Source organism: Thamnophis sirtalis, unplaced genomic scaffold, assembly GCF_051295495.1.
Source record: "Thamnophis sirtalis isolate CommonGarterSnake01/CBP01778 unplaced genomic scaffold, rThaSir2_p1.2 scaffold_1, whole genome shotgun sequence".
Lineage (NCBI taxonomy): Eukaryota > Metazoa > Chordata > Lepidosauria > Squamata > Natricidae > Thamnophis > Thamnophis sirtalis.
The window spans coordinates 78,745,298-78,759,555 of record NW_028261381.1 but is presented as its reverse complement, the minus strand read 5'-3'; the positions used below and the strand labels follow the sequence as shown (position 1 = coordinate 78,759,555).

The 14,258-nt window shown below is 43.6% G+C and overlaps 1 protein-coding gene across 1 annotated transcript; it reads left to right on the top strand.

Moving 5' to 3' along the window:
- Positions 1–200: 200 nt before the first annotated feature.
- On the top strand, positions 201–12,540 carry PSMG1 (proteasome assembly chaperone 1). Its single transcript, XM_087716969.1, has 7 exons — positions 201–382; positions 798–892; positions 1,485–1,633; positions 5,323–5,385; positions 6,233–6,431; positions 7,359–7,495; positions 12,294–12,540. The coding sequence occupies exons 1-7, from the start codon at positions 252–254 to the stop codon at positions 12,363–12,365; spliced, it is 846 nt and encodes a 281-aa protein (XP_087573095.1). The 5' UTR covers positions 201–251; the 3' UTR covers positions 12,366–12,540.
- The last annotated feature ends 1,718 nt before the right edge of the window (positions 12,541–14,258 follow it).

The window sequence follows — 14,258 nt, the reverse complement described above, 5'->3', positions numbered from 1 at the left end:
ATTTAAAAAGACCAGGCAAAAGTGCTCTGATCGTAAACAATCCGGCTCTGGCCCACCCGAGGGCGCTGCCAAAGATCCGGAGCATGCCACAAATTAAAAGCCATTCTCCGAACTGAAGGCGAGCATGCTCGCTGAACTCCAGGCGACGATCCTCGCCGATCCCGCCGCTGTTTGGCTTTAACCCGGAAGGAGACGCGCTTTTCGGCAGCTCTCCGGCGGCTGCTCGGTGAGTCAGCTCGCTCGCACCGGAGATGGCTACGTTTTTTGGGGAGGTGGTGACACCGCCGTCCCGCGCCGGCTTGGATGACGACGAGGAGCTCGCAGAAGAGCGCGAAGAGACTCAGGAGGACCGTGAGATTCGGCTGGCGCTGGAGAAGAAAAGGTAGCGAGCGGGAGGGACCCGCGGGCGAGGAAAACATTGGGGAAGGGAATGTGGGGGGACGCTTCGCTTCCGAGCAAGTTCAGAATATTGCATTTATTTATTTTTTTAAAGATTGGCACGGAGGGAAGGGTTGCTTCCCCCTGAAAAACGCACCCAACTCTAGCTTGGAGGGGTGCTATATCGCACGTGGTTGATTTAGATCAGTGTTCCTTAGGGCGGGGTTTCCCCCTCAAGAGCCTTTCAGGGGTCCGCGAGATCGAAATTATTTGCCAGCCTGCACGAAAACAGCTAAGCTCAGAGAGCACCAAAGATTCCACGCTGCAAATTGCTTTTGTCTGAGGTAACTCAAGTTTTTTTTTCCCCCTGCAGCCTTTTGTTCAGGTCTTTTTAATCATGTCCCTTTTCTGATACTTAGAGACGTTTCTATCACTTGGAACACCTCAAATATATCAGCAGAAGAAAAGTTCCCTTGCTCAAAGTTTATCTTGGGTGTTGGAGGCAACGCAGTAGGTGAGTAGTGCAAGATGGCCACTCTTTCTTTCAGCACTGAAGTACGGGTCATCCTCGACTTACAAGAGTTCATTTAGTGACCGTTTGAAGTTACAACGGCACTGAAAAAAGTGACTTTTGACCGTTTTTCACCCTTATGGACCATTGTAGCATCCCCAAGATCTTGTCATCAAAATTCAGATGCTTGGCAACTGACTCATATTTTGATGGTGGCAGGGTCCCGGGATCAACTTTTGCGACCTTCTGACACGCAAAGCCAATGGGGAAACCGGATTCATTTAACAATCGTGTTACTAACTCAACAACTGCACCTGTTAACAAGGGTGGCAGGAAAAGTCGTAAAATGGGGCACAATTCATTTAAACACTTGTTTCACTTAGTAACAGAAATTTTGGGCTCAATTGTGATCGTAAGTCGAGGACTACCTGTAGCATGTGGGAACTTGTTGGCTGGTTTCTATCAACTGAAATAATTTGTGAATCGTGGACTCTCTGTAAATAGAAGTGCAGTGCTTAGTTTTGCTAATAATTATTGCTAATATAAATTCAGAACAGTCTAGTGATTCATCTGATACATCTCATTTGGCCCACAGCATTCTTGTCTTCATTTATTTTGAATTCTGGAAGCTGGGAGCTGATTGGATCTGCCCAGTTATGGAATGAGTGGTGCAGAACATCAAAAGTAACAAATCTTCCAAAAGATTCATATTGTTGCTTTTATCGGTCAGTTTCAGATCCCACAGTAAGTAGTATCTCTTACCATTTAGGTGTGGGGGTAGAAAAGTTCAATCAAAACTTTCAAAATTATTTTAAAAAGTAAAAAAAAAAATTAAAAAGTAAATTTTAATTTTAAAAATTAAAGCAAGACAAGCTCAATTCCTGGTGATTTCTCAACATATCTGTGTAGATCTTTTTGACAACAGTCTGGAAAGGGATTGCTTTTTTAAAAATCTCCGAGTCTGTCCTACAGCCCTGGGTTTCCACTGTAGCTGCCCTTTCAATACTAACCAGATTTGACCCTACTGAGCTTGCAAACTAAGACAAGCTTTTGACTCTGCTGAGACTTCAAATTAATAATTGTTCTTAGCTTTTAGCTTCTGCACCCCACAAAGGCTTATATACAATTTGCATAGTTGTTCATGGATACTTTTGCCTTTTCATTTTTAAAAACAAAGCAGGAGAGTTTAAAATTAGAATACTCTTAATTAAACATTAATGCACTCCTGCACATTTATATTAATGGCAGTTTGAGAGTTGACTCTTTTTAGATATTTCACACTTAAACAGGAATTTCTAACTGAGAATTCTTTATGGGAACCTAAGTAGTAGTTCTCCATACTAACTTCAGGTGCCATCATCTATACTCCTGTGCAAAAGTTTTAGGCAGGTGTGAAAAAATGCTGTAAAAATGCTGTAAACAAAGAATGCTTTCAGACATATAAATAATGATTGTTTATTTTTGTCAATTTTCAAAATGCAAAGTGAGCGAACAAAAGAAAAATCTAAATCAAATAAATATTTGATGTGACCATCCTTTGCCTTCAAACCACCATCAATTCTCATAGGTACACTTGCATAAAGTCAGGGATTTTGCAGGATGTATGATGAACCAATTATACCAAACAGGTGCTAATGATCATCAATGTCACTTGTAGGTTGAAACCCAGTCATGAACTGAAACAGAAACAGCTGTGTAGGAGGCTTAAAACTGGGTGAGGAACAGCCAAACTCTGCTACCAAGGTGAGGTTGTGAAAGACAGTTTCATGTTATGGCAAGATTGAGCACAGCAACAAGACAAGGTAGTTATACTGCATCAACAAGGTATCTCCCAGACCAAGGTTTCAAAGCAGACTGGGGTTTCAAGATGTGCTGTTCAAGCTCTTTTGAAGAAGCACAAAGAAACAGGCAACACTGAGGACCGTAGACGCAGTGGTCGGCCAAGGGAACTTAGTGCAGCAGATGAAAGACACATCAAGCTTATTACCCTTCAAAAACAGAAGATGTCCAGCAGTGCCATCAGCTCAGAACTGGCAGAAACCAGTGGGACCCAGGTACACCCATCTACTGTCTGGAGAAGTCTGGCCAGAAGTGGTCTTCATGCAGCCAAAAAGCCATATCTCCAACGTGGGAACAAGTCCAAGCAACTAAAGTATGCACAAAAACATAAGAACTGGGGTGCAGAAAAATGGCAGCAGGTGCTCTGGACTAATGAGTCAAAATTTGAAATATTTGGCTGTAGCGGAAGGCAGTTTGTTCATCGAAGGGCTGGAGAGTGGTACAATAATGAGTGTCTGCAGGCAACAGTGAAGAATGGTGGAGGTTCCTTGAACGTTTGGGGCTGCATTTCTGCAAATGGAGTCCGAGATTTGGTCAGGATTAACGGTGTTCTCAATGCTGAGAAATACAGGCAGATACTTATCCATCATGCAATACCATCAGGGAAGCGTATAATTGGCCCCAAATTTATTCAGCAGCAGGACAACGACCCAAAAGCATACAGCCAAAATCATTAAGAACTATCTTCAGCATAAAGAAGAATAAGAAGTACTGGAAATGATGGCATCGCCCCCACAAGAGCCCTGATCTCAACATCATCGAGTGTGTCTGGGATTACATGAAGAGACAGAAGGATGTGAGAAAGCCTACATCCACCGAAGACCTGTGGTTAGTTCTCCAAGATGTTTGGAACAACCTACCAGCCGAGTTCCTTCAAAAACTGTGTGCAAGTGTACCTAGAATTGCTGCTATTTTGAAGGCAAAAGGTGGTCACACCAAATATTGATTTGATTTAGATTTTTCTTTTGTTCGCTCACTTTGCATTTTGAAAATTGACAAAAATAAACAATCATTATTTATATGTCTGAAGGCATTCTTTGTTTACAGCATTTTTTCACACTTGCCTAAAACTTTTGCACAGTACGTATATCAGTGGTGGGTTTCAAATCCCATTCCAACTGGTACAGTTGGAACAGGACCGGCGGGATTTTCATGGACGCGTGCAGTGCGCGCATGCATTCTAGAGCCTTCGCAATGCTCCAGTTGCTCCAGAGAGCATTGTGCAGGCGCTGCACGTGCCATGTGCAGGCGCAGAAGCTTTAAAACACAGGTAAGGAGCGCAGGTGGGCGGGTGAACCCTCCGGAGCACCATACCGGAACGGTATCGGGACTGGCTCTGGACTGGCTCTGGTACGCTTGTATCAGGGCGTACCACTGGACTGGCTCTGGTACACTCGTATCAGGGCGTACCGCTGGAAGCCCACCACTGATCTATATGCAGTGCTGTTTGGTACTTGAATTATAGTCTCTTTCAATTATCTCGTGTCAGTGAAGAAGAATCATGCCTCATGATTAAGGATGTGCCGGCTGGAATATTTGTCTAAATTCAGTACAGGTAGTCCTCGACTTACAACCATTTATTTGGTGACTGTTAGAAGTTACAATAAAGAAATTCAATATATTATGCTGCACATAATTATCGCAGCCAGAATTAAAACTGGAAACAACAAAACGTACCCTCAAACACAGAGATTATTAAAACGGTGCAAGAATGTGTGGAAATTGATAAATTAACAATGGAACTGAGAGATAGAGAGGAAACAGTGTTATAAGACATGAAATAGGTGGTATAATTGGCTAGAAAAGAGATGTAAAATGAATACATAATGAATACCTAGAAAGTATAACAAAAGGAAATGGTATATATTTAGAGAATAACAGATGTAAATGTTGTATATGTTATATAAATGAGTTACTATGGAATAAAGAGGTATATATGTAAAACAATAGGCCTCAGAAGGGAAAATTAGAAATTTGAAAAAAATACTGATAATGGAAAGCTGTAAAAGGGTTACCGTGATTTTGTTTAAAAAATGTTGATTTTTTTTTTTAAAGTTACAGTAGCACTAAAAAAAGTGACATGACCATTTTTTACAGTTAGCAGCCATTACAGCATCTCCAGGACCATGTGATCAAAATTCAGATGCTTGGCAACGGGCATGTATTTATGACGGTTGCAGTGTCCTGGGGTCATGTGATCACCTTTTCCTATTATTTGACAAGCAAAGTCAATGGGAAAGCCAGATTCACTTAACAACCGTGTAGTGACCTAAATACTGCAGTGTTTCACTTAATAACTGTGACAAGAAAGATCATACAATGGGGCAAAACTTACAACTGTCTTGCTTAGCAGTGGAAATTTTGGGATCAAATGTGGTCATAAGTTAAGGACTACCTGTGTAATGTTCAGTGCAAGCATATATAAATTCACTTAGTAGGTTATTCTGTAATTGAGTGAGATTTACTTCCAAAGAAATACCCAGAAGAAAACAGTTTCCGGTGATGATGGGGGAGATTTGGGGTGTCTTGTGATTGATTGCATTTGATATTCATGACTCTTTCACTAAAATTAATGTATTCCTCATCCTTTTCAGATTTTACTGTGCCAGTGCAACTGTTATGTGGCCGAAGACCAACAGTTTCAGTGGGTTGAAAAGGTAATAAGGGGGGACATAGCACCGATAAGGCCAGGGTCAACTCACCAAGCCCCTTCCCTTTCTGAATGTATGTTTGATTATGTTTGGATAAAGCAGATCATTAATTGGAGGCTGCATTTATCTAGCAGTGACTTCATTTAACATATGTTCTATCAACCTAAAAGAAAGGAAAGAGGCATTATTGGGGGTTGTATAGCGATTCAGATTTGAAAGCAAAAAGATGCTTTGAAGTGCATATCCCAAAGGTGCTTTTTTCAGGAGGCAACTAGACTTCTTTGTTCTTTCTTTTGAAGATGTTTCAAATATAAATGCAAGGAATATAAATCCTTCTATTCTCCACTATCCAGTCAGAGCCGAAGAAGCTTCTTGGACAAGAAGTGAAACATCTTAAAAAAACAAAAAAGTCCAGTTACCACCTGAAAAAAGCGCCTTTGGGACAACCATGACCTGGATGACTGAGAATCTCCATGAACTTTCGGAGTACATGTTTAGCGTATTTTCAGAAAGCACATATATGCAGGTGCCTCTCTTCCTGACATTGCAAGGCTCGACGGCTATTCATGGATCATAGGAATAGTCATGCTTGGTTTAAATTACAGTTGCGGAGATGTATTATTGCCTGTGCAATTGTGTGTGCTCTATAGCCCCTTTATTTCCTTAGAATTTGAATCACGCACAGCCCCACTTCATCACATATAACTGTATCAACATTAAAAAACAGATTGAAATCATTATGGGGCAGGGGTAGATTAATTAGCAGTATCTTGGTCTGGCAAGAATGGATATGCCCTAGCTCATCTCTCGGGGGATTGTTCAGCAATGTTGGCGTTTTTAATTTTCCTTTTAGGTTTTCGGATGCCTGCTGCACATTGATTTGCAAGTACTGGTTCTTTCAGCATGTCCTGTAACAGATTATAAATCCACTCAGTCCACTTTGACTCTCCCTTCACCTTTCCTGAAAGCATTGAAGACAAGAGAATTCAAAGATAAAGTTTATTGCTCTCTTTTAGAACAACCAAACATAATACGGGATCTCCCAGCAGCAGGTATTTCATACCATATTTATGCACATTATATGTAGTTAATTATTTAATTTTTAGTGGTATCAAATTTGACGGGGTAACAATAATGTCAGATCCTTTCATATTTTAGCTTGTTCATTTCCTGGGCTAACAGAACGTCTAGCATTTTTTTTCCCAAGCAGTGCAAATTATAAATAAAGGTATTATAACTTACCCTAGGAAGTCTTAATGAATCTCTGGAGTTTTAATTTCGATAAGTATTAATTTACTTTTACTTACAAGAATGCTGGTGACTCTCTTGGATTATTGTTTCAGAGGTATTACCTTACCAGTTTTTTCAATGCCTTTAACAATGGCAGAGCTTCTAATATATTTGAAAAGTTCTTTTAAAATTCAGTGAGGTGTTCAGACATGTATCTACCTTAAAAGTTGCCCATGTTGAAACTATCTAGCACAATCAAACATCAGGAGTTAACCACAGGAAATGTTTTATGATGTTTTGTGTCATGTCATCAAATGTTTTATGGTGATTTTCATGTCATAAAATGATTTAGAAAATTTGCCAAAATTCAATTCCATGGGTTCTAGATTTTGGATGCATTCTGTAAATCAGCCCCTTTGAGGTATCTTAGTTCAAAACTTAGTGAGTTAGCTCACTAAATTTTGTTAGCTTCACACACACACACCCCAGCTTAGAAGTTATAATGGGTGAAATCCAATACATTTTAACAACAGAATGTGATCCTTTCTCTGGTCCTCAAACATGTTTTAGAAATCAGATATTAGCATTGCAAGTTAAAAGTAACAATTTATGTACCAAAGTAAAATAATCATTGAGCTGAATTCCCTTTCTAGGGTAAAATGAAAGATACGTGTGCAGTCTAATGAATTGATAGTTTGCAATTAACCAAAGAATGTATTATTAATTGATTTCCTCTCTTTTCCATTTAGTTCTCAGTTACTGTCAAGTGTGGCAAATCCCAGCAATATTTTATCAATGTTATACTGATATACTCCAACTGGACTTACTAACTATTGAAACCTTCAAACCTGTCTTATCATCCAAAATTCTAAAAAATTTAGTGGAGGTGAGATTTAATTATAACATTGAATAGCAAAGAGATGGGTGAATCGTTGTGTCCTGCCCAAGACCTGACTTTGGGGAGATGGGCAGTTATATAAATTTGATTAATAAATAACACCAAGTCCTTTCAATTACACTTCCATGTACATGAATTTAAAGAGATACGTGCTGGTAATTTTCAAACATTTGCATTCTTTAATCCAATGGTGGACCTACCTATTTAAAAAAGAGAAAGAGTGTGGCTGCAGAAGCCATAATTCTGCAAGAAGATTGAAACTGAATAAAAAGAACAGATATCATACTGAAGTGGGTAGTCCCATGGGAAAGTGGCAGAATCAGCTGGAGACATAAGATTTCCAGCCTGAAGAATGTCATTCTTGGTCACCTTCCTGGTACATCTCAGTACATTCTCCATTGCCCGCACACAGCATCCTGAGGCAGGTTGTGTGGGAAAACACACATTGCAGAGCATAGCACTAAGTCATACTCAAAAGATTTTTCCGCTGCAGGAGGATAATGGATTTTAGGCAGAAATAATTATTGACCCATCCTTTCACTGAGCAGTTTGCCCCAGTCCCAACAAGGTTAGTTTTTCTGAGGTTGACCAAGATCAGTTAAGAGGCTGCTAACTGCGTGACAATAATTGTGGTCATCTGAATACTGTTAGATTACATTTTACTTCATTAAATCAATATGTAATCTTAGGTTCTTTGGAGATGCTCATAACAAGTGAATAAGGTCGCAAATGCTCAAATCAACTGCGCAATCTATCTTTTCCTTCTTTTCTCCTCCTCTTTTTCTTCTTACTTTGTATGGGATATGCTAGAGGTATGTATGTAATTGAATGAATGATCCCACTTTTATTGCCATTATTGTTGTATTTTTGTGTTTTTTAACTATCACGTGGGGATTGTTTGGGGGAGTGTTTGAGTATGTATGATTCGGAGGGCCTGCCGGAGATGGCGGGGGCGATGGGGGTGGCTGAGGGGACCAGAGACACAGGAGAGGGTCGGGGTATTGCGGTCGTAACAGGGAGGGGCAGATACGGCGGGGACTTTAGGGCAGGCCATTACCGGGGAAGGAGGGTTCGCTATATTGCAGAGATCCCTCCTTCCGGCCCTAGGAGTCCCACTCCAAGACCAGATGGCGTGAGTAGTCAGGACCCTGGTCTCAGGCTGTTGTCGCTAAATGCCAGGTCTGTTGTCCATAAAGCTCCTCTCGTCCGGGACTTAATTTTAGACGAGAGGGCAGACCTGGCATGTATTACTGAGACCTGGCTGGGCCCAGAGGGAGGAGTCCCCCTTGTAGAGCTGTGCCCAGAAGGATTTCAGGTGCTACATCAGCCAAGAGCCCAGGGAAGGGGTGGGGGTGTGGCCGTCGTTATCCGGGAGTCGTTAGTTCCTCGTAGGGTCCCTGCTCCGGAGATTGTCGGGTGTGAGTCATTGCTGTTAAAGTTGGACCTCAAGGGTCAAGTGGGTCTGCTGCTAACGTACCTGCCTCCCAACAGCGTTGCAGCAGCCCTCCCCTCGCTCCTCGAGTCGGTAGCCGAGCTGGCAATTGAGTTCCCTAGGTTGATGGTCCTGGGGGACTTTAATTTGCCGTCGCTCGGTGAAAGCTCTGATGGGGCGCAGGAGTTCATGGCTTCCATGACAGCCATGGGCTTGACCCAAGTAATTCGAGGCCCAACCCATTCAGCGGGACACATGCTTGACCTTGTATTTCTCTCGGAGCAGTGGATTTGTGATCTTGGTCTGAGGGGGAGTGACATCATACCCCTGTCGTGGTCAGACCACTGCCTACTGAGGCTCGACTTCCGGAGGCCAAACCCCCACTGTAGGGAGGAGGAACCGACCAGGTGGTTCCGCCCCAGGCGCCTTATGGAGCCGTTAAGGTTCCAGACAGAGCTTGGGGTTATTCCTGACACTCTCGCCCACAGTCCGGTCGAGACTCTGGCTGCTGCGTGGCACTCGGCAGCGTCGGAGGCCCTCGACCGGATTGCGCCACTGCGGCTCCTCCGAGGCAGCGGATCCCGGAGACCTCCTTGGTTTACCGAGGAACTCCGGGAGATGAAGCGCCGGAGGAGATGCCTAGAGCACCGTTGGAGGTCCGATAAGTCCGAATCGAACCGAGCAATGGTAACCACCTGCACCAGGGAATACACCAGGGCACTTAGGGCAGCAAAAAGATCACATATAGCCACCCTGGTTGCATCCGCTGAGTCCCGTCCAGCCGCCCTGTTTAGGATAACCCGCTCCCTATTGAACAAAAGGGAGACGGGGGAACCCTTGCAGGGCAGAGCTGAAGAGTATGCCCAATTCCTCGCGGACAAAATTGCTCGGTTTCGGTCGGACTTGGACTCCATCCCCGCAGCTCCAGCCGAGACACAGGGGGATCAAGTAGAACAACTCTGGGTTGAGTTTCAGGATGTTACCCCCGGGGATGTGGACAAGGCCATGAGAGCTGTAAGTGCCTCCACCTGTGTTCTGGATCCGTGTCCCTCATGGCTAGTCACGAACTGCAGTGAGGTGACACGAGGCTGGATCCAGGCGGTTGTGACCGCCTCTCTTCGGGAGGGGAACTTCCCCGCCGCACTGAAAGCGGCGGTGGTGAGACCCCTCCTAAAGAAACCATCTTTGGATCCAGCTGTCCTTAATAGTTATCGCCCTGTCTCCAACCTTCCCTTCCTGGGGAAGGTTGTTGAGAAGGTGGTGGCCTTCCAGCTCCAACGGTCCTTGGAGGAAGCAGACTACCTAGACCCCTTCCAGTCAGGCTTCAGACCCGGCTACAGCACAGAAACCGCTTTGGTCGCATTGATGGATGATCTCTGGAGAGCCAGAGATGAAGGACATTCCTCCATCCTGGTCCTCCTTGACCTCTCAGCGGCTTTCGATACCGTCGACCATGGTATCCTTCTGCGACGACTGCGGGAGGTGGGAGTGGGAGGCACCGTGCTACGGTGGTTCTCCTCCTACCTCTCGGACAGGCCGCAGTCGGTGTTAGTGGGGGGGCAGAGATCGTCCCCTAGGCCCCTAAATTATGGGGTGCCTCAGGGTTCGGTCTTATCCCCCCTACTATTCAACATCTACATGAAACCGCTGGGAGAGATCATCCGCAGGCACGGGATTAGATACCATCAATATGCGGACGATACTCAATTGTATCTGTCCGCCCCGTGCCAACTCAATGAAGCGGTAGATGTGATGAGCCGGGGTCTTGAGGCCGTTATGGGCTGGATGAGGGCTAACAAGCTTGTGCTCAACCCAGAAAAGACCGAGTGGCTGTTGTGTTTTCCTCCCAAAGATCTGACTAGTATACCATCACTCAGGCTGGGGGGTCAAATTGTATACCCCTCAGAGAGGGTTCGCAACTTGGGAGTCCTCCTGGATCCGCAGCTGTCATTTGACCACCACCTGACGGCTGTGACCAGGGGGGCATTCGCCCAGGTTCGCCTGGTGCGCCAGTTGCGACCCTACCTGAATCGGGAGGCGCTCACAACAGTCACTCGGGCCCTAGTGATCTCCAGGCTGGAATACTGCAATGTGCTCTACATGGGGCTGCCCTTGAAGAGCATCCGGCGACTTCAGCTAGTGCAGAACGCAGCCGCGCGAGTGATTGCGGGTGTACCTCGATTCACCCGCATAACACCTATCCTCCGCGAGCTGCGCTGGCTACCTGTCGATCTCCGGATGCGCTTCAAGGTGCTATTAATCACCCATAAAGCCCTACATGGCAGTGGATCTGGATACTTGAGAGACCGCCTTCTGCCAATTACATCCCTGCGACCAATAAGATCACATAGATTAGGCCTCCTCCGTATCCCATCGGCCAGCCAGTGTCGGCTGGCAACCACAAGGAGGAGGGCCTTCTCAGCAGTAGCCCCGGCCCTTTGGAACGAGCTCCCTGTGGAGATTCGTACCCTCTCCACCGTCCAAGCCTTCCGCACAGCCCTGAAGAACTGGCTCGCCCGTCAGGCCTGGGGATAAGGATAGTTGCCCCTCCCGAATGTTGTATGGATGTTGCCTACTATTTTTAGTATATGTCTCTATTTTGTTGTCTGTATCCCCCCCTTTCCTAGTTTTATGTGAGCCGCCCTGAGTCCCCTCAGGGAAAAGGGCGGCCTACAAATTCTAATAAAACTAAACTAAACTAAATAACCAGCTATGAAAAAAAGAGAATTCTATTTCCTATTTGCACCAATCTTCTTATATTCATGGGAGCATTAACATGCACACACAAGTGCCTAAGAATGTTATTTTTGCCTATTTGCAAACTTTGGAAATAATTTTAAAAACCATTTTGTGGGAGAGCGGTGTGATTTTTTGGAGAGGTTACACCTCAAATAAACTTACCCCTGCTGCAATTGTGCCTATCCTTATTTGACAGAAATATAGCGCAGATTGTTGCATCTGACTAGATCAGTGTTTTTCAAAGTTGGTAACTTTAAGATATGTGGACTTCAACTCCCAGAATCCCCCAGCCTGCAAGTTTCAAAAACTCTGGATTAGATATATACTAGAATGCCCAATTAGAATATTGATGTTTATAGTATATTTAAGAATGTTTAATTGTATGTTCAGTTAAATTGTTTTCTTCTTCTGTTGCTGTCTTTATTCAGTAAAGTATAAAAAGATGAAACAAAAACAGTTGATTAGCAACTTGTAGAGCTTTATGTGCTGCATTTCATAAATGCTTCATTTACATATAGTTTGTTTAATATGTAGGTGTATACTTTCCCCCCAACATATATAGTGAAACCCCTTCAGATGTTGCTCTAACTTTATTTTTATTTTGTTTTTTCCCAGGATATTTCAAGAAGCACAGAAATATTGGCAAAATTGGTGACACCTAACGACATTCATAACATCTACACTTAAAAATGACTTGTGATCCTTCAAATTTTGATTAAGCTTCTGTATTTGTAAACTGCAACTACTTTGGAACACAGGGCCCTTCATAAGTGGGTCATGCACTAGTTTTTGTATCACTGGTCATTTGGGGGAGGGTTAGGCTGATTTAAAAATTAAAATATGACCTTTTTATTTTACACAAGTGGAAGAATATATATTTTTTCTTAAGAATATTTTATGCATTTTGCTTCCTACCCATAAGTTACAACATTGTTACCACTAGACATATTGCTGCAACAATTGTGATAGATTTGAGGGGAGGAAGCAAAGGGGGCAGAACAGTTTCTTAAAATCAGTGGCAACTACTCAAGCATGGTGAGAGGAAAAATGCACACAGTAGAAATAGCATGAATATGAGAAAGCAGAAGGCTGGTGTTAGATGATTGACTCAGAAAAACATTAAGGAAGCTTGAACAAAAGAGATAGGGTTTTGGAAAAAGAATTTTTTGGAATTAGTGGAAAGAGAAATGATGTAGCAGAAGTTGTAATTACAGTGTATATGTTCACACAAAGAGCAGTTACACTGCATAGGTTTTGTTGAGCTTGACAGTGTTTGCTTCTGATTGCAAGGCTTTGACATTTTGAATACATGCTTAAAAATCTCCACTCAGTTAAACTGCAAAATTTAGCTGATAATAAAAATACACACTTTGCAAAGCGGTTGTTGTGGCCTACCAGCAGACAGATTCAGACAGTGAGGAGGTTGGGGAGGAACATGGGCCACTCCTGCAGTCTGGGGAAGGCTCTGACGAGTGCTCTGCATCGGAGACAGAGATGGGACCAGGGCCATCTGATAGACCAGCTGCCTTCGGAGTCAGAGATTAGTGAGGCACATGAACAGCTAAGGAACAAAGGTCGACTTGAGAGTAAGGCAGTGGTGGGTTTCAAAAATTGTTGGAACCTACTCTGTGGGTGTGGCCTCCTTTGTGGGAGTGGCTTGCCACCCATGTGACTTGGTGGGAGTGGCCAAGATGATGTCACTAGTACAAAAACAATAAAAGAGCTACTTACAGATGGAAGATGACTGTTCTTGCCAGTCTTCAGTGTCACGGATGAATGGGTTGCACAAAGAAGAGACACAGAAAGCAAGACTTTAATTTCATGCACTGCATTGGGATGAAACCAGCACACAAAATAATAGAAAAGGAAAATTAGTCTCCTTTTTTGCGTCTTCTGCACCACCACCTCACTACCTTGCTCCAATAACCTGCACAAAGGAGACAAAACAGAAAGCAACACTTTAATTGCATGCACTTCACTATCTCGAGGAACACAACACAGAGCACATCACACCCAGCAATAAAGACAGCTACTTACAGAGGAAGCATTGCTGGCTTGCCAGTCTTCTGCACACCACCTTATTAGATTTAGGTTTAGGTTTATTGGCTTTACTTTGCTCAGAAAACCTGCACAACGGAGACAGAAAGAAAGCAACACTTTAATTGCTGGCACTTCACTATCTCAAGGAGGAGCACAACACAGACCACACCACACCCAGCAATAAAGACAACTATTTACAGAGGAAGCATCGCTGGCTTGCCGGTCTCCTGCATACCACCTTCTTTCTTTACTTTGCTCAGAAAACCTGCACAAAGGAGAGACACAGAAAGCAAGACTTTAATTGCTGGCACTTACAGCTTACATTAGAATAACACAATGAAAGAGATACACTCAAGTACTTACTTGTGTTATTGCTTTTCTGGTTGTTGATATCTCATACTGTTTTTAGGCTTCCAGATTCCTCTGTTGCAGTTTTCCTCGTCTTTACGCGTGGATCATCAGCTGTGTGGTGGTGCGCTCTGAGCCAAACCTTCACTGTAGGAATTGGGTCCCATCTCTCAACAAGTATGCCAACAACAC

Coding starts and splice junctions, on each gene's coding strand:
- PSMG1 (XM_087716969.1), top strand. CDS start 252: ATGGCTACGTTTTTTGGGGAGGTGGTGACACCGCCGTCCCGCGCCGGC. Junction 6,432..7,358: donor ACGGGATCTCCCAGCAGCAG/GTATTTCATACC, acceptor TTTTCCATTTAG/TTCTCAGTTACTGTCAAGTG. Junction 7,496..12,293: donor TTCTAAAAAATTTAGTGGAG/GTGAGATTTAAT, acceptor GTTTTTTCCCAG/GATATTTCAAGAAGCACAGA.